The sequence below is a fragment of the Charadrius vociferus genome, unplaced genomic scaffold, assembly GCF_000708025.1.
Source record: "Charadrius vociferus isolate BGI_N301 unplaced genomic scaffold, ASM70802v2 scaffold365, whole genome shotgun sequence".
Classification (NCBI taxonomy): domain Eukaryota; kingdom Metazoa; phylum Chordata; class Aves; order Charadriiformes; family Charadriidae; genus Charadrius; species Charadrius vociferus.
The window spans coordinates 351,525-372,826 of record NW_009648559.1 but is presented as its reverse complement, the minus strand read 5'-3'; the positions used below and the strand labels follow the sequence as shown (position 1 = coordinate 372,826).

The 21,302-nt window shown below is 42.4% G+C and overlaps 1 protein-coding gene across 1 annotated transcript; it reads left to right on the top strand.

Annotated features, from left to right (window-relative positions):
* The first annotated feature begins 1,306 nt into the window (after positions 1-1,306).
* On the top strand, positions 1,307-21,141 carry LOC104287399 (5-formyltetrahydrofolate cyclo-ligase-like). The gene is made up of 2 exons (XM_009886096.1): positions 1,307-1,567; positions 20,592-21,141. Exons 1-2 carry the CDS (start codon positions 1,357-1,359, stop codon positions 20,813-20,815), a joined length of 435 nt encoding a protein of 144 aa, XP_009884398.1. The 5' UTR covers positions 1,307-1,356; the 3' UTR covers positions 20,816-21,141.
* The last annotated feature ends 161 nt before the right edge of the window (positions 21,142-21,302 follow it).

Sequence of the window (21,302 nt, the reverse complement as noted above, 5' to 3'; positions counted from 1 at the left end):
AATTACAAAAGGAACTAAAATACGGTTTTGAATTGTTAAGACATTTCTATGGCCAAGCAACACATTACCGTAATTTGGTCCAGGCAGTTTCTTTCCCCCCTCCTTAAAAAAGATATCCATCTTCTGAATACTTCACCCAGGCTTTTAATTGATGTAAAGAAAAAAAGTGGAGTGAGAAACATATCTAAATTGGGATGGGGTCATTTATTTCTCAAAATGGGGCCAGGGCAAAGGCTAAAGCACAGAAGAGCAAGTTACCCTGCAGTTATGCAAACACAGAGCAGAGGATTTGATGCTCTCTGTTCCGTAGATAAGCACAGTTTCTCAATGGTCTGATATTTTTGACAGATTTTTGCAAGTGTATAGAATAAGAATAAATCACATTTAAATGAGAAGGGACACATCTGTATTCGTTTTGCCCAGATGGAAGTAACAAAATACGCAAGGTGCTAGAGAATGAGAAGACAAGCTTTTAAAAACCTCCTCTAAATTTTTAATGTGGAATTCAATCTGGAATGGGGCAAAGACATAGTGAGGTATGAATCTGCTAACACTTTTTCACCACATAAGCATTTTTTATTTTTCTTCTTATATTCAGGCTTTTATAAGCCCAGCTCAGAGAACCTCAAGAAAATCCAAAAATGGCAAGGCCATCTTCCCTTCAAGCTCTGAAAAATAGGCAGTAATAAGATCACCTATTAGAAGCTGGTGATGTTTGAAGTCATATATCTAAACTTGCTGTAGGGAAGGTGTTTCAGGTAGAAAAAAAAGAAAGAGGGACCTGGTCTTGGAAGACTTTGTGCTCTGCAGTCAGCTGCTCTGATGGTAATTTTCTTTTGAGTTATTATCATTGATGCGCTTCTCATTCTACCTAGGCCCGGATAAGAGATGCGGCATGTAAGAAGGGTGGAAGAAAAGGAATGCAAAAACCTCATGTCTTGAGGCAGTTCTGACCTGCAGTATCTTTCTCCAGTGATGTTGGGCATTTGAGGATGTCTGCGCTATATGGCAGAAATATTTGAACGATCAGGAGATTGACTCCAAAATTATTTTTTGCTGGCCCAAACCTGTGTTACAATGTTTTGTTCACTGGGTACAAAAGTTTGCCTGTTTTGATTTTACTGATGGTAGAAGTGTTGGAGTAGGAAACAAAGTCAGTTTATTCTCTTTATCATGCATAGTAGTTTGTATCTCTACCCTTTTCAATGGATATTTTGCTCCAGCTGTGTGTTTAATGAAAATAAAGTAAGTCGATCTTTTTGTAAACTTTTCATCAACTGATTACATCAATTTCCCATGTAGGTGATTTGCCATCCCAGGTACCAAGAATCCAAAAGAATTGCAATCTTTCTGAGCATGCCAGATGAAATCCAGACAGAAGAAATCATTAAGGACATTTTTAAGCAAGGCAAAGAGTGTTTCATCCCACGTTACAAGCCTGACAGCAATCACATGGACATGCTGAAGTTATCATCAGCTGAAGACATTTCTTCACTGACTTTAACATCCTGGAATATTCTTCAGCCTAGTGATGATGACAGTGCAAGAGAGGAGGCTCTTGCTGGTGGTGAGTATTTTCTTCCTACGTTGTGGTGTTGTTGAGCAGTTGTAGCCTGGAGGTCAGTATGAAATAAAGTCATAGCAAGAGTAAAATGAAATGTTACGCTTTGGTTTTATATGTTGTAGAGGTGCTTAAGTTGATCTAAGCAGATGCTCCTTTCTCTTGCCTCTTTTCTCTACCCTGTGGCACGCCTGTGATATGCCAGCAGGGCAGGAATAGGACTGCACAGCTGATCCAGCTGAAGGAAACTCGGCCCTCCAGGTAAATCAGCTTCTTGGTCCCATTCATGGACATCCTCAGTGCAGCCTCTGCAGGCATAACACAGAGGCTCACGAAGGAGGCAGGGGCTTCCCAGGAGTGGCTTAGGCTGCCATTGAAAGTCAGGGGGGATTCACAGTTTTAGGATGCACTCTGAGAACTTCAGTTTGCGCTGCCTGAAAGGTAGGGAACTTTTCAGGTGATGCCTGTAGGCTGACATGAGAATTTTCTGAAATCTTTGATCCTGCAAATTGTATTGCATGGATGAATCACAGTGCTGATACGGAGCCTGCCCATGCAGAACAGCTCTCCAGACTGAGACCTTAGACTGAAAATAAAAGGACTTTCTCCTAGGCCTGGATAAATGCTGCAAAGTCTTTTCCATCAGTATGCTCTCACATTTTAGTTTTGATCTTATAATGCTGTCTCAGACACTGAATTCTTCATAGGGTTGAAAAGTTAAAAGTTCATCTATGTATAGCAAGTGTGTTTTGGTCCCAAAATAACCTCGCTCTTTCTTAACCTAAAATTCCCCAACTTCTACAAACTTGTAAACAAACTTATTTTTCTGTGTCTGCATTCATTATTTGCATTCTTTTTGTAAACACACTAATATCTTCCTGAAACATCTGCAGAAATATTTAATGTTATTAATGGAAAACTCATGTTGAACTCATGCTTGAAACCTCAGTCTGGGAAAATTTTCTCTAGGTGGAAATTCACCATGCAGACAGCTTCCACACCTCACAGATTTAACAGCTTTTTAATGCTTGATAAAGGAACATAAATATCGCTGTTTGGTTAAACTGAGGTTTGTATTTGCTTTGGGATGCCAGTGTACTTTCCCAGAACACTTCACTGTATTTGTTTCTCTTTTATTTTCAATCTTTACGTCTCTCCTAATTCAGAATCCTTTCTGTGCCCACATTTTAGCTAGCAAGAGATTTCACTGCTTCATACAACCATCTTCTTTACATTTAGTATTTAGCACTGTTACTTGTTTTCCTAATTTTTGTCAAAAAAAATGTGTATATTGGTGGAATTTAGGGGCTTTTGAAGGTAACCCTTAAAATGTCCAGCGTTCTGTAACTGGGCTCAGCTCAGGCACTCAGGACAAGTTTTTATACTACTGATGAGATGCTGTTAATTGAATTTAAGAAGTCTGTTGCAGAGATCAGAGAGTAAATGCACAATTTTAGGTATGATGGGAGCAAGGACTACCTGGTGTGGAGTGCACTGGGATGTGTCGGTTAGTGATGGCCCAGGTGCCAGGCAGTGAAGATGGGGGAAAGCAGGAGCACCTTTGGTACCTGGCTGATTCTGGAGCTGCTGTTTTGTCCTCTGCACCAGGGTATGGTTATGGGCAGCGAGCAATGCCCAGAGAGCTACAGCAGTCTACAGAGGAAGGCCAAGAGACCTATAACTGGGAGTTGTAACAATTGGTGTATGTCCATGTCAGACCTGTTCAGCCTGAAGCTTGGTTTTACTCTGTTTGTACTCAGTAACTTAGAATTAATTCGGTTTGGATTGGAAGTGGGACCTTGGTCCTTTATTCTTGGATGGGTTTTGTAGATTAGAGAATAATTTTAGGGTTTTTTTCACTATTGCGTAATCAGACCCCCTCCCAGTTTGTCCCCACGGAAACACACACTGCATCTCAGTGTGTCTTTACATTCCTTTTGCTGTATTTTCTGTTTCAGACACTGTTTTTTGAACTTTGGTACATTTGCAGGAATGCAAATTGCCTTGCTACTACATCCATCCTCCATTGTTGGAATTATGCATGGATGAAACATTTATCTCTGTGATGTTATCAAATACTGTGGTGATCTGAGGCATTTACATTGTTATAAGGAGATAACATGGTGTTATATTAGTAATGTTCCCATTGCTGGCATAAGTTGCTATGTAATTTCCAAGAAATACCCTGCAGGTACATAAATAAGTCATGTCACTTCTGAGTGTATTCATTTTGCATGACAAAAAGCTTAAATTCACACTGTCCTTAAAAGTTCAGGCATAGTTATTGTGAGGAATAGCTCAAATATAGGACTAGGTATAATTTTTGCATAGAGTTTCCCAGTCTTTGGTGGCACTCAGAAGCTAGGTTGAATAGACAGGAGCCTCTCCTTTTGGAGACAGTCCTTCTGTTGGATCAGGGTTTACCCATTTTCATCGTGGCAGTATACCACATTACACCTTGTTAGCATAAAGATCACTAGTTTTGGTAGGAGAAAGTCTGTCATCTTCTCGACCATGCATGGGTGGCAGTAATTGTCATATGAAAAGTTGATTTCTTTAGGCTAAATAGACAGAGTAACAGAAAGAAAAAAGGTGGAAGAATATTCAGATATTTTGTTTGGAGTAGTGGTATATGTAGGTGCATGACTTGGTTAATTTTCAGCTATACCTGCTGAAGTATTTAGACAACTCTAGGAGCAAGCCAGTGGTACATTTTCTTAATAGGTACCAATTCCCATTTGTATCCTTGCCCATCAGAAGTATAAAGGTGCACTGGTACCAGGTTTTGCCCAAGGTAATATTTTGGTGAAAGTTCAGGTGGGTTGCAGTAATTGTTTACAGGAGTGTAGAGACCTTGCACAACTTTGGAAGGAGTAAATCAGATAAAACCATGCTCCCTGTTTGCTTTTTATCATGACTCCTACAGAAATTTAAAGGACACTTCACCAGCAGCTCTAATTTCAATGTGGTTTAGGGAGGCGGTGTGATTCAGCGGGCTGGACATGGGTTTTCTCATTTGTAATGTTATTTATTATTACTTAAACCTGCTCTGAGAACTATGGGTGAAAAGCTAAGTTATTCCTCCGGAAAAGAGATTATTCTTATTGGGACTCAAAAAAAAATTGACTGGGTTGAGTATCTCCATATGGTAAAATTCTTGGAGGTGGCTTCTTTGGAGGGAGGCAGGTGGCCAACTTTGGACTGAGGAATCTCAGCTGGAGGTCTTGGACCTGAGGAAATGTTATGCTTAAATGTTCATCACTGAACTGAACTACTGACTAGTAGCTGAAGGTGTACAATAAATTATATACAACTTTTAAAACATTCACCTGGGTGATGGTGAGAGGGGTTTTGGCCTAGATGTTTTTTATTTTGCCAAAAAAATGAAGGGTTATTAGACATTATGGCTCTGAATCTGCTTACTCTAACGGACTGTGAGGAACTCTCCTAAGAAATGCAAGAAATGGGTTTATATGTACAAACTTACTTCAGCCTTTTTATCTGTGTAAATTCTGCCCTGGTCTTTAAGTACGTTATTACATAGTCCTTGCCCATTGGATCTGGGTTCATTCAAAGATGAGCCCAGATGCGGTGATTTGGGCTCTTTGAAAGATGCAAAAGATGAACACTGCTTGCTCTTAATGAATGCTGCTAACGAGTATGCGCTCAGTCATTTGTTTTCTCCCTGTTGTTCAGGTTAGAGCTGCAGGCCTTTTTTACTCTGCATTATTCAAACTTTGATGTGGAGACAGAGGTCTTCTTCTCTGTATGGGCTCTTCATCACGACAGCGTTCAGTCACTTAAAGATATTAACTGGTATTTGCTGATGGAGAGGCAGCAGAGGCGCAGGATCCTGGTTCCAACCTGAGTTGTGCAGAGGAGATGCCACCAGTGAACACTGACTCTTTTGCTTGTTTTTCCAAACATTATGGTTTCTTCTCTGTTCCCTCCAAAATTATAATTTCCCAGACTTGTCTCATCCTTGGGCTAGATCCCCTTTCCAAGCTTTAACTTCTCTGCCATCATAATACATCATAATAATAATCCCATCCTTCCGCTCTTTGCCCAGCCGATGTGAATCTCCCTCTCCAAGTGTCCTTCTCTGGCCTTTCTCACCATATTCCCCGTTTCCTCCTGCTCTCAGACCCAGCCTGTCATTTCAGGGGCAGCTGGGCCAACAGAAATAGCTCACCCCTGCCAAAAGGGAGGAGGAGATCATGTGCTTTGTCTTCTTTCACTTGTCCTCTTCCAGACATACAAGATTCCCCGTCCCAATTTACTCATTTCCTTCCCCACTGGGCTGACTTCTTTCTGTTTTTCATTGGGTTAGAAAAACTCTGTTAAATAGTACTTTCTGTACTAAGCAGTACAAAGTACATAGTTTTGTGATTGTTTCTTCTGGGCAGTGCCTGATTAAATAAGCCACTGCATTCTATCCTCCTCTTGGTCCCCACTCCTCCTCTCCTGTGCCACCACAGATGCCCCTGCAGCCACATTACTGGGAAACCAGTCTTGGTTAGAAGTAACTCAGCACCAATAAAAGGCTCTTCTTCTCTCAAACAGTGCCACCAGACAGATCTGGGCTGATGCATCTGAAGGGCTGGTAGGAAGCTGGTGATGAGGGATTGTGTAAACGGGTGACGTGCCAAAAAAAATCTTAGTGAAACTTCAGTCCTCATTTCCTTCCATGTTTCAGTTCCCAGTCTTGCCCCAGTCAGCGGGACTAGGACCAGCCACCGAAATGAAAGTCCTTCGGAGACCTTGCGGTTGGGGCTGGCAGGAGGAGCTGAGCCTGCAGCTCCGTGTGCTCTGTCTTTGCAGCAATACTGGCTTAAGGAGTTTTCGCTCCTTGTGTTTTCAGCATATTCCTGCTCCCCAGGCTGGATCAGCCTGCTGCTCTGGATGAAGGGTATTGTCCTCCTCTCCTCCACCCTGTTTTTGCTGGGATTTTTTTTAACCCAGATGAGTGGATCCAGTTTATCGTGTGGCTGTATCAGCACAAGGTGTGTGGGGTGGGAATGAGCAGCCGGGATGGAGGGAACATCCCCTGGAAACTGGCACTGGCTCCTAGAGAGAGTTGTGGGGCCACCCATGCCGCTGTGACTCCAGCAGCGGTACGGAGAGGGTGGCATCTTCAGAGAGGCCCAGCGTTCGCCCTGACATGTCTTTCCTAACCCTGTGCAAGCAGCAGATTTTCAAACATTTACAACATTGTATAAGCCCAGCTCAAATGGATTTCAACAGGGCTAAAGCCACGTTGTTGAGACAGAGGGTACTACAAGCAAGGTTTCAAGTTCTTGCCTCAAAGCATGGAGCAACAGAGCCTTCCCTGTCGATGTTTTTTGCTGGCTTTAGTCTTAGAAACCAGTGAACCATTTTGCTTGAAACAAAAAGAAACATAACTCCCCGCCTCAGTTTGGCATAAATACCCAGGATGAAAAATGGCAGCACTTGAAAATACAGCATCTTATATGTAATGGGGAATGCTGAATAATCTGCAACTACTCTGCTAAAGCAGAACGTATTCTTGCTCCCAAAAAATGAAAGTATTAAGAACTGGACTTGTATTTTGTAATTCAGTTTGGAGACTTCTGGCATTTTCAGTACTGGAAACTTGCCTACTGATCACAAAATTGGTGTTCTACCTTCAAGATAATTAGTGAAATGTTAATTAGATAATCTGTGCTTTAAATGACAGTGTATTTATTATTAATAATAAGGAAAGATCACACTCTCATACAAAATGAGGAAATAGTAACATATGTCTAGCAGCAACTTCTTTCTGCTTCATTTTCACGTAACCCGTTGGATGTTGGCTTTTGAGGTTTGGGTAGTTGTATCGTTCTGCCCTTAATAACTTCCAGAACACTTTAAGACTTGCTGTTGTGTAAATTACAATAACACGTTGGTAGTAGAAACAGACAGGGAGAGCTTACCTGTGTGGATTGTATTTGGTTTATGAGGGCTACTTATGCTGAGAAGTGGGACCCTCTTGCGAGGAGGATGCTGGCTACCTCAAGGCTACAGTTCCACACAACTTCAAGTAGTTTGAAATTCTTCCTGAGTGATTATTTGCCTTATTTTAAACTTTGCCATTGGAATCTGCCCTGCAGAAACATTTTAGTTTGCAGAAGCTCTTTTTCACCTGTCTTTAAACTCCTGCTATTTATTCATACATTCAAAGAAGGCTGCATTCGCTGCCAGGACTGATGGCCTTGTGATGCCATCGGTATTCTTAGTTATTCCAAATTTTAGCACATTCTTTAGAAGTGTGACTGAAGTGGTGGCAATATAGTCTTAAGAGGAATAGGTTCAACTTACAGCTGTGGAATAAAATGGGATGTAAAAAAAAAGATAATGGGTTGGACACCCCCCTCCCAAAAGAAAAAAAAAGAAAAGGAGGATTTTGAAATACGAGTCATATTAGAGTTTAGAAATAAAAAATGGTGTAAGGAGAAAATGCTATGTCTTGAAGCACAGGGAAGGTCTAATATGCTACTTCAGTTCCATTAGATGTTGTATAGCTGTACATGAAGACATAATGGGAACATACAAATGATGCTAATCATTCTGAAAAAAGACGTGTAGTAAATAATGCTTGGGGTAACTGTGAATATTTAAACGAGATATATGCAGATTGGAATGTATCTGGAATAAATGAAATATGGGTATATGAAAAGCTGAGATGTTAAATATTACTGCTTAGGAAAAAAAAAAAACAACAAAAAAATACTCCAAACAAGATTGCAAAGTGATTGAGGGTAGTATTAGATTTTCTGTTCCTCTGGAAGACTTGATTAAAACTTACAGTACAATATATGTCAAGGGATAGATTATAATTTAAAATCTTTTTACACTGGTCATAAAAAAGAAAACCTGAGAGCATGGCGCAAAAAAAAAATGAAAATCAAGGCTTAGCTCTTAATGTAATTTATTTTTTAATGAAATGATTTAAAGTTTGGAATGAACTCCTGCTTGGAGACAATGAGCCATAGTATTTTGATATGCATAAGGAGAACAAATTCAGAGAAAGTGAGGCGTTAACATTCTGGTGATGAGTCTTCTTGTGGAGGGACGATGCTTCCCCTCACGCAGTGCAGGATCAGAGCGCTGGACATACAGTCCAGCATCATGTGTTTTACAAGAGTCAGGAAATCTCACAACTTGTAGCTATGTAGCAATAAGTGAAATGTCTTCCTACCTCTGCAGCTGCAGTTCCTGGCATATCCCCTTACAAACAGGTTCTGTTTTTTCTATACCTGTGGGCATTCAGAGTGTTCCTCTAAGAATCTAATTTTATTTGTGTTAAGCCCTTAGCTCTGCTGCCTTTTGACAGCTGTGAATTGTACTGGTTGGTTAGTTGTAATGTGAAATATTATGTTCCTTATTATGTTAATATATTACGTTCCTACGCTATGTGAAATACTGTGTTCCTTGTATTTATTTTAAATTTGCTGCTTTCTGTTCAAGTGATACCTCATTCTTCTATGATGAGAAGTAAATAAGGATGTTTGATTTAGTTTCTTTTTATTATTCATTGTTTAGTTAAACCTGTATTATTTCAATTGTATTTTTTTCTATCAGACTTTGTCCATTTTCTTATTCTCATATAGAAGCTTTTCTAGACCTCTAAGAGTTCTAGCCATTGCTCTTTCAACCTTTGCAATCTCTCTGGTGTTATTTTGGAGAAAAGATGCCTGAGAGAACATTTTATGCCCAGGTAAAGACATACTATGAAATATATGTGATGGCACTGTAGAGTTTAATTTTTTTCTGTATATACCATAAAACTGCTTTTAACTGAGCAGATCTTTTTTACTGGATTCCACACAGGTATCCCACAATGATGTGTCATTACAAAAATACCTGTTCCAGTATTAGAGAGACATAAGATATTTTTACATTATTCCGTGTAGCATGTTCTGTAACAGGTAGAGCTAGGAAAATACTTGCTTGGAAATAAAGCATTTCAGGTGTTGGACCCAGCTGTGATAGCAACTGTTTCCCTCAGGGTTTTTCTGCATCCCAGCCTTCAGTTGAAAGATGTGGAACTCCATCCCCGGTGCTGGGATTGCTCTCCCCTGCAGCTGGTGTCTGCCCTTCCCCTTGATGTCTGCACCAGCTTCCACAACTCTCTGAAACAGCTTAATAACAATCAGCACCCAACTTTTAGCTGAGCATCTCCCCGTGCTTCTGTTCAGAAACAGGTATGGCATGATTACAAGGAGTCTTTTTCTTTGAAAGGCTTTTGAAAATATGCTCTGAAATGCAAAAGTTGATGTGTTTATGTGGCATCGCTTTGTAATGCCCTTTGATGTCCTTATGTCCTGAATTTCCTTGGTGCAGACTAAACTGTGAACACTGTGGGGTTTAATTTTAATACTGCCTGTGCCAGGGTATCCTGCAGCGAACCTGGAGGGTTGAGCGCTCTGGAACACTACAGCTTTTTGCTTTCATAAAGTTCATTAAGGCTTTAAAAGAGTGCTTTTCCTTGTAATCATCTTAAGTGTCACATCCATGTTTGCCTTCTTGCAGAAAACATTCTCCTTGCGCTCAGCAAAACAACTAAAAAGATTACTTCTGCTGTAATCAATTAAAGTTTAAAGAGAAGTGAAAGCAACATAGGCAAGGGCTTTAAATTCACTGCAAGTGACTCTCAAGTGTTTTGTTTCAAAGAGGGCTAATTTTGCTACACTGTGTGTGAACAGTAGCATTGTCATTTTCTTCATACTGTTTCCTAGAGACAGGAGTCTCTCAAAAGCAAATAAGAGGTTAGGTTCCTTTCTGGAGCGTGGCCTGAGTCTGTACAACAAACTCGTATGGGGGAAATGCAAACACCCAAGTATCTCTGGCTGCGGTAATTCATCCAGACAGACATTTTTGTCTCCCTTTATTTTCATTTTTGGAAAGGAAGAGCCAGCACCAAGCTCGTCTTAGTGCCTTGGTGCACATAAGCTGGACAATCTGGAGAACAGGAGAGGGAGCTTTTTCCTGCTGCTCGTCCACGGTAACAACTGAAGATGCGGTTTGGTGAGAGAGCTGAGCCCTACCAGCAGCATGCTGGTGCCAGAAGGGGCAGTCCTGCTGCCTTTTTCTTGCTTCCAGCTTTGTGCTCCCCTCGTCCTCGCAACCCCCGGTGCCATCTCCAGTACTCACTGCTGAGCAGATTCAGCTCATGAATCTGGCATAAAATTACTACTTCTTTCTTTCTTTCTTTCTTTTTCTTAGGATTGGTTTTCTGCCAGCTTAGCGGGCTATTAAATCAGGTCATCACTTTTCGAGCTACAAAAAAATTTGTCTTCCTGGCACGGTTAATCCCCACTGTCTTCGCTGAGATTCAAAATACAGCATCCTTTCCCCTGTACAGTGGGAAATTCCTTAGACCTGGCCGAGAGCCACTGGCTGTCAGGGAGGAGGAGACTCATGCTGCTCTTCACAGTGTAAGGATAGCTCTTGGTCTTCATGTTTGGCATCATAACTGCACTCAGTTCCCACTTGAGCTGGCTGTTGTGCCTGTGAGATGGGAATCGGCTTTTAGGGTGTGGAGGGAGGGCAAATTCCTGTCCAGGAGTGACATGAAGCCCTTTGCCGGCAGGTGTCAGTATTCCATAGATTTACTGTGGAGCATTGGTGTCATTTACGCTGTTTTCCTATAATTAAAATCTCATCCAGGCGTTGTAGTGTCACACGTAGGAAAACAAGTGCTCCAGCCTAATGTCTCCAAAAAATGAGGGGCTGGAGTGAGGGAGGTGGAGGATTCCAGGGACAGTTGGGGGTTTTGAGCTATGCAAGCTTAAAAAGATAAAAGAAAATCTGGTGATGGAAGAAGCAGGCTTTCTCAGCTGTTGTGATGGTAACACGTTTGACACCAGCAGTGGGAGTGCCATCACCTCCAAACCAGCTGACTCTACATGTTCAATAAACCCTGCCTGTAAGCATGCCTAGTGCTCCCATCAAGTGGTGTAACTCCTTACAGGAGTCAGGTTTATGCACTGACAAAGAAGTTGATGTCTTAACTGTTGATATTTCACAGGCAATTCTGTGTATTTTACAATAGGGTATCTGCTGAGTGAGTCAAAGGGCGTTGGAAATACTGATAGTGATGCATGATGTATTGAAAAAATCCCCAAGTGATTCACTTCTGTCATATTTTGATTTAAAAATATCCAGACAGCAGCATGCAAAAGAGGACCAAGGGTGAAGAAACGAAGTAGTGCGCATGCACATGTATGGAGTGGAAGTATTTAAATAAATGCTCTGGTAAACACTATGGGAAGCATAGCTGATAAGATCTTAAAGAATTTTGCGTCAAAACACCTAAAGATACACAAAGATCCCTGTATTTCAGGCTGCAGCAGTGTTATGACAATCCCGATATAAACAGTTCAAGCACCAGTGCCTGGTGAGTTTCCCTAAAGGAGCAGATTTGCAGTCAGCATTTCCTGATTTAACAAGATGTGTTGATGTGCTGTAAAGTGGCTCTAATGCCGTTTGTCCTCTCTTTGGAATTGCTCTTTGGTACATCTTGTTTCAGGGTATTTTGGTAGTTTAAAATCACAGGAGAACCCAGCTGCCTTTCAACCAAACATTTTTCGTTGCCCTCCCAATCAAGCTGTTCTAACTCTGCTCACATATCTGAATATCAGGACTAGATAAGTAATTTTTCACAGACTGATAACTAAAGTATTTCTAAGCAATTATTTCCTTTACTCTGAATTTGCAAAACCAGACATTTTTGTAGGTGGCATTAAGTGATTATGGTTTATTTACGGGGCTTACGCAGACTTGATGAATAATAGTGAAATAGAAAAGTTCAAATTTTCTTTTAGTTAGACATTTAGCAAATTCTGAAAATGAGACACTAGAGCTCAGCTAACTGCAAGTTAAACCTCAGGGGAAGTCAGTGTGATGGTTATAGCCTCGCACAGTCTTCCCACGTTGTGAAACCAGGTAGAATTTGAACGCAAGTCTTAGCCTTATACAATAGCTTCCCTAATGACACATGAAAGGATATTTATTTGCGGAGCAGGATAGGTTTGTTTGTGCAGGGCTGATGCACTACAGCTGATGCTGTGTGGTGCGCTTTACCTTTCAAATGCGTTGGTACTAAATTGATAAGATTTTTTTTAAAATTAATTCAGAAGAGGAGGGCGTTTGCTTGATGGCAGCTTAGTGGCACAGGAGCTGATCAAACAGCTTTATTAGTGTGTTTTGCAGGTTTAATAATGAGAGAGCTGCTGCCACTCCATTGTTTTAAACCTGTATGACTGATGGCTATCATGTAGCTTCTCAGGGAGAAGTATAAATATTTTATTATGCTGTAGTTCAGAAGGGCAAGTGTGAACTGTGGAGACCAATGTTTCATGCTGACACAAAGCACTGACATGGATGAGTAGACAGATAAACGCTGAGTTGTTCCGTGCTTGTTTGTAGATTCTGCTGATGGTTCTATTTTCTGCAAAATATTTTATTGAAGTAATAACAGAAGCTGTCTCAGTCATGCTAGTGGACCAATTACCTGGGGTGTGTGGATTGCAGAGGAGATAGTCTGTTTGGCATCTGTATGTGTGAAAAAGGTAGATTGATGGGTTGTAGGTGTGCATGGATGTGGGTAAAAAGTTTTTTAGAAGACAAAAGGACACAAGACCTTCCTGGTGCCTGCAATTCCCATACACAAATAGGAATGAAAATAAAGCAAGTGATCACCCCTGGTGTTTAAAGCATTTCTCCCTTGATGAGGTGAGCATTAGCCTTGAGGGCCTCACGGTGTGCCCCATAGCAGGACACCATGGATGGAGCCTGTGGGATTTGGATGTGATACTTTGATTTTTGATTCCTGTGCCTGTCTAGTGTGTGCTCGGCAAGAAGTGAGCATCTCTCTGGCTTTCCTTCTAAAGCAACAGATGTCTGTGAATAGTTAGAAAACAGTAAGTCCTGCTGAAGTGCCGTTGTACTGCACAATTAAAGGTGTTCGCACAGGGGAAACACCTGGAGGAAAAGCTACTGACTGCGGTTTAAAATGAGCTGTTTTTTCAGTCTAATACAGAACACAACTTTTAGTCCTGTTAGGTAGCTGTTTGGGATCATAAGGATACAGAGTGAAGGCTAGAGAACTGTTTATGAACAACCAACAACAAATATCTATAAGAGAAAATAAATGATTTTTCTCGAACTCGTGTCAGTTAACTCGGGGTATTCCTCCTGTCGTTCCCAAGGTTGGTGCAGAGGGGATTGGTGGGACAATGCTGATTTACAGTAACTGAGGATCTGATCCTTTGTGTTGTAACTTAAGTTTCTGAGGAGATAAGGATTCGTGCTGATCTTCTGATGTTGATTTGCAAAGGCTGGATCGCGTGAGCAAATAGGAATTAGCAGATCAGAGTTCCCTTTCTGTTTAAGGGATTGTATTTACTTTTTAGGAGACTGGCTGGGGCAAAGTTAAGAAGATAACTATTTATGTCTGCGATCCCCGGTGCTACGGGAAGAAGTCAGCATCATTGTTTTGGATTAATTACTTTTTTTCAAATGCTTATCAGTTGCAGCAAAGGGTAACGTTTTTGTCTCTTTGCTCATTTGCTTTGGGATACAACAGCATCTGGTTTCTCTGGAGCTTAGTTGGGATAACAAGCTGGTTTGCTCTGGAAGCAATCCCATCCCTTCCAGGATCCACACACCGCGGTAGGGTCTGGATTAGGCCTGTAGTGAAGAGGTCTGGCATTTCCCTTTTTGACCTTATACCAAGGCCAGTGTGTAATAGAAGAAATGCTGCCCTTGAAACCGAGGGCAGGTTTTTTCCAAAGGGCAGAAAACTTTTATCCGTAAGGAAATACCAAGCTGTTAGCAACCTCAGTAGTGGTGTGAGGGGCACCCCACCCAGGGCATTCTAGGGAGAAGGCTTAATACTAGTTATAAAGGGGAAGGGATTTGTTTTGCTGCAGCATAATTGAAATATTTACTTCTGTGGAGTTGTTTTCTCTGAGGTCTGGTGATTAATCCCAGACCACAGTGTTAGCTGCTGTGTATAGACAAGATGATGATCTGTGCCCTATAGAGTATATGTTGAGAAGCTAACGCCTACCCAAGAGGCCTAGCTATGCTGATGCTGACAGTAATTAAAATTACAGTAACGACTCTGTCATTAATTAGAAATTTTTGAGTTATTCCAACTCACTGGCCCATACCCTGCATGTTACCAAGACTGGTACTTTCGATGTTAGGATCACATGACTTAAGTTCATTTTTTCTTCTGTGCCACGGTAGCAGATACAGAGGCAGCAGATGGTTACTGCACCCTTTTCATTCTGAAAAGTAAGGTTTTACGGCCAAATGGTCTATTTCTGGTCTCCATTGTGGTCCTTGCTAGATCAGAAAAGGACCAAAGTAAGCTTTCATTCCTTGCAAATGAACAGCTTTCAAATATTTGTCAACTCCACAGAGGTTGTGCGTACACTGATCTGGCAGTGTGTATGGCGTGCATAACACCATAAACACTCCTCTCCTTTAAACAGAAAGCTGTTATTGTTCTAGTTCTTCTGGCCTGCACCTCATGTAAGAATTTACATCCGAAGAGAGCAAGGGGAGTCCCTGACCACCGCCGCAGAGCGAGCTGTGCAGGGAGAAAACCCAACCGTTGAAGAGCGCGTTCCTGCCCAAGGTACCAGGCTGGGAGGATCAAACCATCCTTGTGGGGACAGCATAAACGACGTATGAACTTCTGTGCTTCAGGGAGAAGCTCAAACTGTACTGCTGCTGCTGTGAGGAGCAGCAGTGGTAGCACACAGAGCTGATTGCTGTTGACCTCTTGCAGGCTCGAGCTCAGAAGGCGTCTGTGCTGCGAGCGTGATTTTTATGGGCACGTTGCCACTCTGTACAGGGACAGAGGAGCTGCTGCAGCTTGGCCTCTGCCTCATCCTCTTGTGAGTGCTTTGGAGGTGAGGATCAAAAGAGTCCTGGCTCCCTCTTTGATGGGTCCCAGGTGCTTTGCTGTGTCCACAAAGCAAGTGGTGGCGAGGGCTGAGAGAGTGGGATGACAGAGTATTTCGGTTTCGTCTTCTGTTCGGACTGTCCTGCTGTGCAGGGGGAGATGAATGACCCTGCGCAGCGGGTGGCAGTGGGCTGGTGGAGCCTCTTCAAACCTGGAAGGAGAGGGCCCATGCTGACTGCACCTTCTGAGGGCAGGACAAGTCCCCGGCAGTCTTTACATGACCTGTATCTGTACTGTTTGATGGACTCTTCTATAATTAACCATTGTCAAGAACACTTCTGAAAATGCCGGCTGGCATTTCAAATAGGAACATCAGATTAAGGAGAAGAGAGGTAATGAGGTGCAAGGAGAAAATCCTTCCCTGGGGAACAAATCAAACCTGATATCATCATGAAGGGTAATGAGAAATGCACTGCCGAACTGAGGAGATTCACCGCAGCTGCCTGGAGGAAGCGAAACCGTGTATTCCTATTTAAAACACCAGAGAGGGGATGCTAATGTTTTGGTCTGCTGGTTGAGTCAGGGGACGTGCAGCTTGCACACCTGCCTTTTGCATGTAATTTTGCCACACGTTTCCTGAGTCCTTGGGCAAGTCATTTCACTTCTCTGTGACATAAGGTACGTCTACATAGATGTATGCAAGTCAGTGCAAATCGGGTGTGCCTGTACACCCACATGGCAGGTTCTGAAGCTATGACTGTATCTAAACTGCTAAGTAGCACAGGGCTAAGTGGCACAGACTAGTCCTTTCCACACTACACAGAACTTGGCCTGTCTCTTTTTTTTTGGTCTCATGTGGTGCCTCTGTGGCCCGAAGGCAACACTGTTTTTTTTTATCTTTTCCCCAGCCCGTAGTCTCTTTAATAATATGAGGCCTCATGGCAAACCATCACAGCAGTATTTTTGTAGCATCAGTCTGAGGATTTGTGTTGCATTTCTCACAAGTGGCAGGGAAGCCTCTGTGTGTGTCTGGAGGAACAAAACCAGTTTTGTTGGTGTGGAGGGTGGAAGGAGCCAGACCTGTACTCTTCTGTCTTTCCTGCCCATGGGAATCCTGTCCCCTGGAGCAGGCATGGGTGTCACTTGGACTGGCAGTGCCAGGCAACGTGCTGACAATTAAACAGTATTGACCACCTGTGATCCTGTAAATCAATTTGTTTTCTGTCCCTGCTTTATTTAGCAATATAAATGAAACCTGTGTGGCCATGTCAGCATGGCTGTATGCCCACATTGATAAATGAGTCAGGGTATATTATTTCACACATGGTGCTACACAGTTGAAGGAGCTGCAGCCACAAGAGCTCATGTCATAGATACAGTGAGTATTAGGTGACTGTCATCATAATTGCCAACCTTACTGAGATACCCGGTAGCTTAATTAAAGTATGTAAGAAGCATTGATATTCTCTACATAGAGGCTACATACATCGTTGCTTGGGACAGTGTTTTCAGCCTTTAGCAATTTGCAGACCACGGGCAAGTATTCCAGGAGAAGCACAGATTACCGATAGCAAACACCTCTTGACTGTGGGTGTGCTTTCCTGTGCTCCTGGCATGTAGTCACAGGACCCTCCGGGATCCAAGAACCACCAGTTAACGAATACAGACACGTGGAGGACAGTGGACATTACAAGGAGAGGGATAGAAGTAGGTGGTGAACGTGAGACCTCTCTTAGTGTGTGTTTTATGAGGCACTAAAAACTGATGTGGTGTTTGATGCCCAAGTACTTGCTCTGTCTTCTCAGGGACAAGGATGCCATTTCACATAGCGGTCTGTGGGAGCAAGGGGAGTAGGGTGTGAGAAAGGAGCAAGCCTGCAGGGCATCCTGAGTGGCAACCAGTGGTCCTGCAGGGCTGGAAGGGCCTGGGGGCATGGGGGCCTCGTGCCAAGAAGGGTAAGATGTTCTTACACTCAGCTGCCATCCTGTTGATGTACGCTCACTGCTGATAGTAATCTTATGTGTCTGCAATCTTGGTCTCATCTGTGTCTACAATCTTGGTCTCATCTGTGTGTCACCTCTCATCCTCTGACAGTTCTTCCCCCCACGCTGCCGCAGGCACCACAAGAGGTTTTGTTGCTCCCCAAGTTATGCGGTGGGGAAGCGTTTTCTCTATGCAGCTCTCTGCCGTTCATTCTAGCTCCTGGGGTAGGATTGGGGGCTGATGCTGTTTGAACTGCCCTCGGGCTCCTTGCTGGGTAGCTCTGTCATTTTTCTACTGAAAGTCTTGCTTGGCATTTTACTTAAATCTTGTGTGGTGTGAGCTGCATGGATATCAGTGTTGTGAGTCAGAGCAAAAGCGTTCAGTATCACAGTGCTCCAGTGGAAGAAAAATATAAAAGGTAACTATTACAGTATCTACAGCATCATTTTTCATATTGAGATTTGCACAAGCTTGTTTGAGTTATTCAGCATAAAAAAAATCCATGATTATAGAGGAGCTGACTCATTAAAACAGACTCTGTTTCTCTAGAGTACCCAGAATAAAACACAGTGCTTTAATACATCTCAATTCACTCGAGTGTGCCCTGTGCTATCAGTTAAACTACATAGAAAATATCTTTCTTCCCTGCAGTGTTCCTGCCAATTCCCTCTTTCCTTAGTGCTTCCCCGACTTGTCTTCTTCCTGTCTGTAATACAGATGTAAAGAGAAATGGCACCTTTTTACTCTGCAGGTTTGCCCCTTGTGTGCATTCTTACCTACCAACAGCAGCAGCTGAAAATATTTCCTGCTTTTTGCCATGGGAGCCACACAAAGTGAAAACAGCTTAAAAAATTGTAAGGCAGAGTGTCTTTCTTTCTCTGCATCAGTGGTGTTTGGTATACATCAGTTTCTGGGCCACCTGAATACCTGTGCAAAGCCGATGCGTGGCAAATCATGGACAGGGTAAGCAGTGAGCACAAGAGTAACTTGGGGAGGATTTGACCCGCAGAAACCTTTACTGAGCGTGCTAACGGGGAGAAGATCAGGTGATTTCTAGGTCCTAGTCCATAGGCGTGACAATTGGCAAATACGTGTTTTTACTTACAAACTGAGGAGATGTGGCATGGTATGTCCAACATGATGTACGTAGTGGTACCATAAAAATGGCATCTCGTTTCAAGTGAGACCATACTTCTGCCCTCGTGCCTCTTTTCCTCTTTGTTTGCCATTTGTCTGTCCTATGAGTCAAAAGTTGACTGCAGTGTGGTAAAACACTCAGACTCCCTTTTATTTCAACCAGTAATGTTCTGTGGTCTGCCCTTTGGCTAATTCTCTCCTCTTACTCCTCTGACCTCTTTGAAAAAAACCACGCTTTTTAACTGTATGGTGCCGGATTTGCAAGACTGATCTTCTCTAAGCGTCTCACACTGTGTTGCCTTGCATATTTTATATCTATGTTCTAATTAAGTCATCAGGTCATGATGGATAGGTGTTCACGTCAGTGACATTTCTGAACGATGAATAGTGGAAGGAAATCTCTGGGAGCCTGGGAAGTGTGTGCAAATGAGTTGGTCTTATGTGAACTTTTAACGTGCTCTTCCAGGCTGAGTTCGAAGTTGATACGTGATTTCAGATGCGGAAAAGCTCTGCTTAGCTCTGGCCCTTCCACTACATGCTCCCACACATCTCCTTGCATGTTGGGCATCATTCCTCAGCCAGATGTACTGAGCCCTGGTGAAGCTAGTTGTAGAAATGCTGTTCAAGGCTAAGTACCGTTCCTGTAAGAAGGAAGAAGCAGCGGACTGAGACGCAGTATTTGCTTTCTTTCCAGACTCGTGTCAGCTGTGTTATAGTCTGCGCTGGCTTTCCACTACCCTTCCTACCCTTCTCTCCTTAAGTGTCTGTCTGCTACAGCAGCAAGTAATGAAAGACTTAACTTTGCATTGTGAAACTAGTAAGTGGGGTGTTCCTGGGTTCAGCGGTCAGTTCCAGGCCAGCCAAGCTCATTTGTTTAGAGGATGTCCTTGCAAGACTTCTCACACTAAACGAACAAGCCTTGCATAAGTAATGGGAATCTGCACACTGGCTGCCTCCGTGCCTGGCAGTCGCTCAGCGTGGCAGCCGGTTTCCTTTGCCTACCTGGCAGCGACGTGAATCAACCCCTGAAACAAGTGGGCAGCCGAGTGTAAATTGTAGCTGGCTACCTGGCATGATGCCCTTCCACATCCGTTCACAGAGTATGAACAAAGCAAGAGAAAGGGCTCAGCTGACCTTGCCCTTTTATCAGGAGATGGTTGGTGGGGTCTTTTGTCAGGTTTTCACCGGCCGGTCAGGTCTGTTTTGGCCATAGGCAGCTTATGCAGCTTGTTTCAATTTTTTAACTGATTTTTGGGTTCCAATCAAATGCAATCTCAGAAGAATCTCGGGGAGCCCCTACATCCCTCCAGAAGGGAAGGCAAGCAGAATGCCTGTGTGTGCCGCTGGAGCAGCAGTGAAGATTAGTGGAGGCCCAGGAAGAAAGTCCTTTGGGAGAAGGGGAACTCGACATCACCAAGAGACAAGCCTTCAAATCTTGATCTTGACAGAAGAGGGCAAATAGCCGCTTTCAGAATATATTGCGTTCAAGGCTCTTTGGTTTTGGGAGGTTGAATGAAGGTTCATGACATCTTACAGTTGTGTCAAGAAGATGCTCTCGCTCTCTAATGCACATTCTTTTTTCTTTTTCTATTTTTGTCTGATGTTGAAGTTCATTTGATTTTCTGATTCCGCCTGCATTTAATTTCCCTGAGTTCAATCTCTGCCTGGATTTAGAGTCATAATCATTAGTATTTGGAAGTGTGGGGTTAACACGATAAAATAAATTTGTTATAAGGTAGGTTTTTATTCCTTCTGGCTTTTCAAGGTCTAATTACGTTGTGGCTGATCTAGTATGTAATTGATAAGATGAAAATGTAAATGTACAGGTTTAGTATTCAAAGTATTTTTTCATCTGATCAAAAAGAGGGAAGCATTTTGCAAAGCACAAAGCTTGCATTTTTGCAAATGTCTGAAGTTATATGGATGTAGTCAAGTCATCAGGAAATCCATGGTGCATCCACTAATGTTTATTTCATTTTTCTACAGGGGGTCTTGACCTTATCTTCATGCCGGGCCTTGGGTTTGACAAAAAAGGCAACAGACTGGGAAGAGGGAAAGGATATTATGATACCTATCTTGAAAGATGTATGAAACATCCCCGTGGAAAGCCTTACACGATTGCCTTGGCTTTTAGGGAACAGATTTGTGAATCAGTGCCTGTGACAGAAAATGATGTCCAAGTAGATGAAATTCTTTATGAAGGCCGCTGAAAGTATCCCGATTCCAACCCACCTTCAGAGTGACCAACCAAAGCCATCAGATCCATCAATCATGGCTTTTTAATAGTCGTATATGACTTTGGGAGCAATAAAATACAGTATTTGTGTTTGAACAAAAAAAACCCCCACAGTGTAAATGTGGTGATAGCGGTGAGGATTACCTTGATTTGCTTCTAATTAGCAAATATCTGATGTGAATTCTTATTCTAGAATCAATAGAACAAAAATGTGTGACTGTTTATTACAGTAAGGACCATTTCTTATCATCATACTTTTGAGGAATGATACTTGATACTTAAGAGTTTTATTATTCCAGTGAACTGTCTACTAATGCGGTTCTTGATCCATTCTGGAATTAGATAGTTGTTACGGTAAAAGTTCTTAGTACTTAAATATTATGCACATCTATAAGCAAAACAAGAAAATGCCAGATAAGTCCTATAGCAAACAGGGTAAAAAATAGTTATTGGAAAATTGA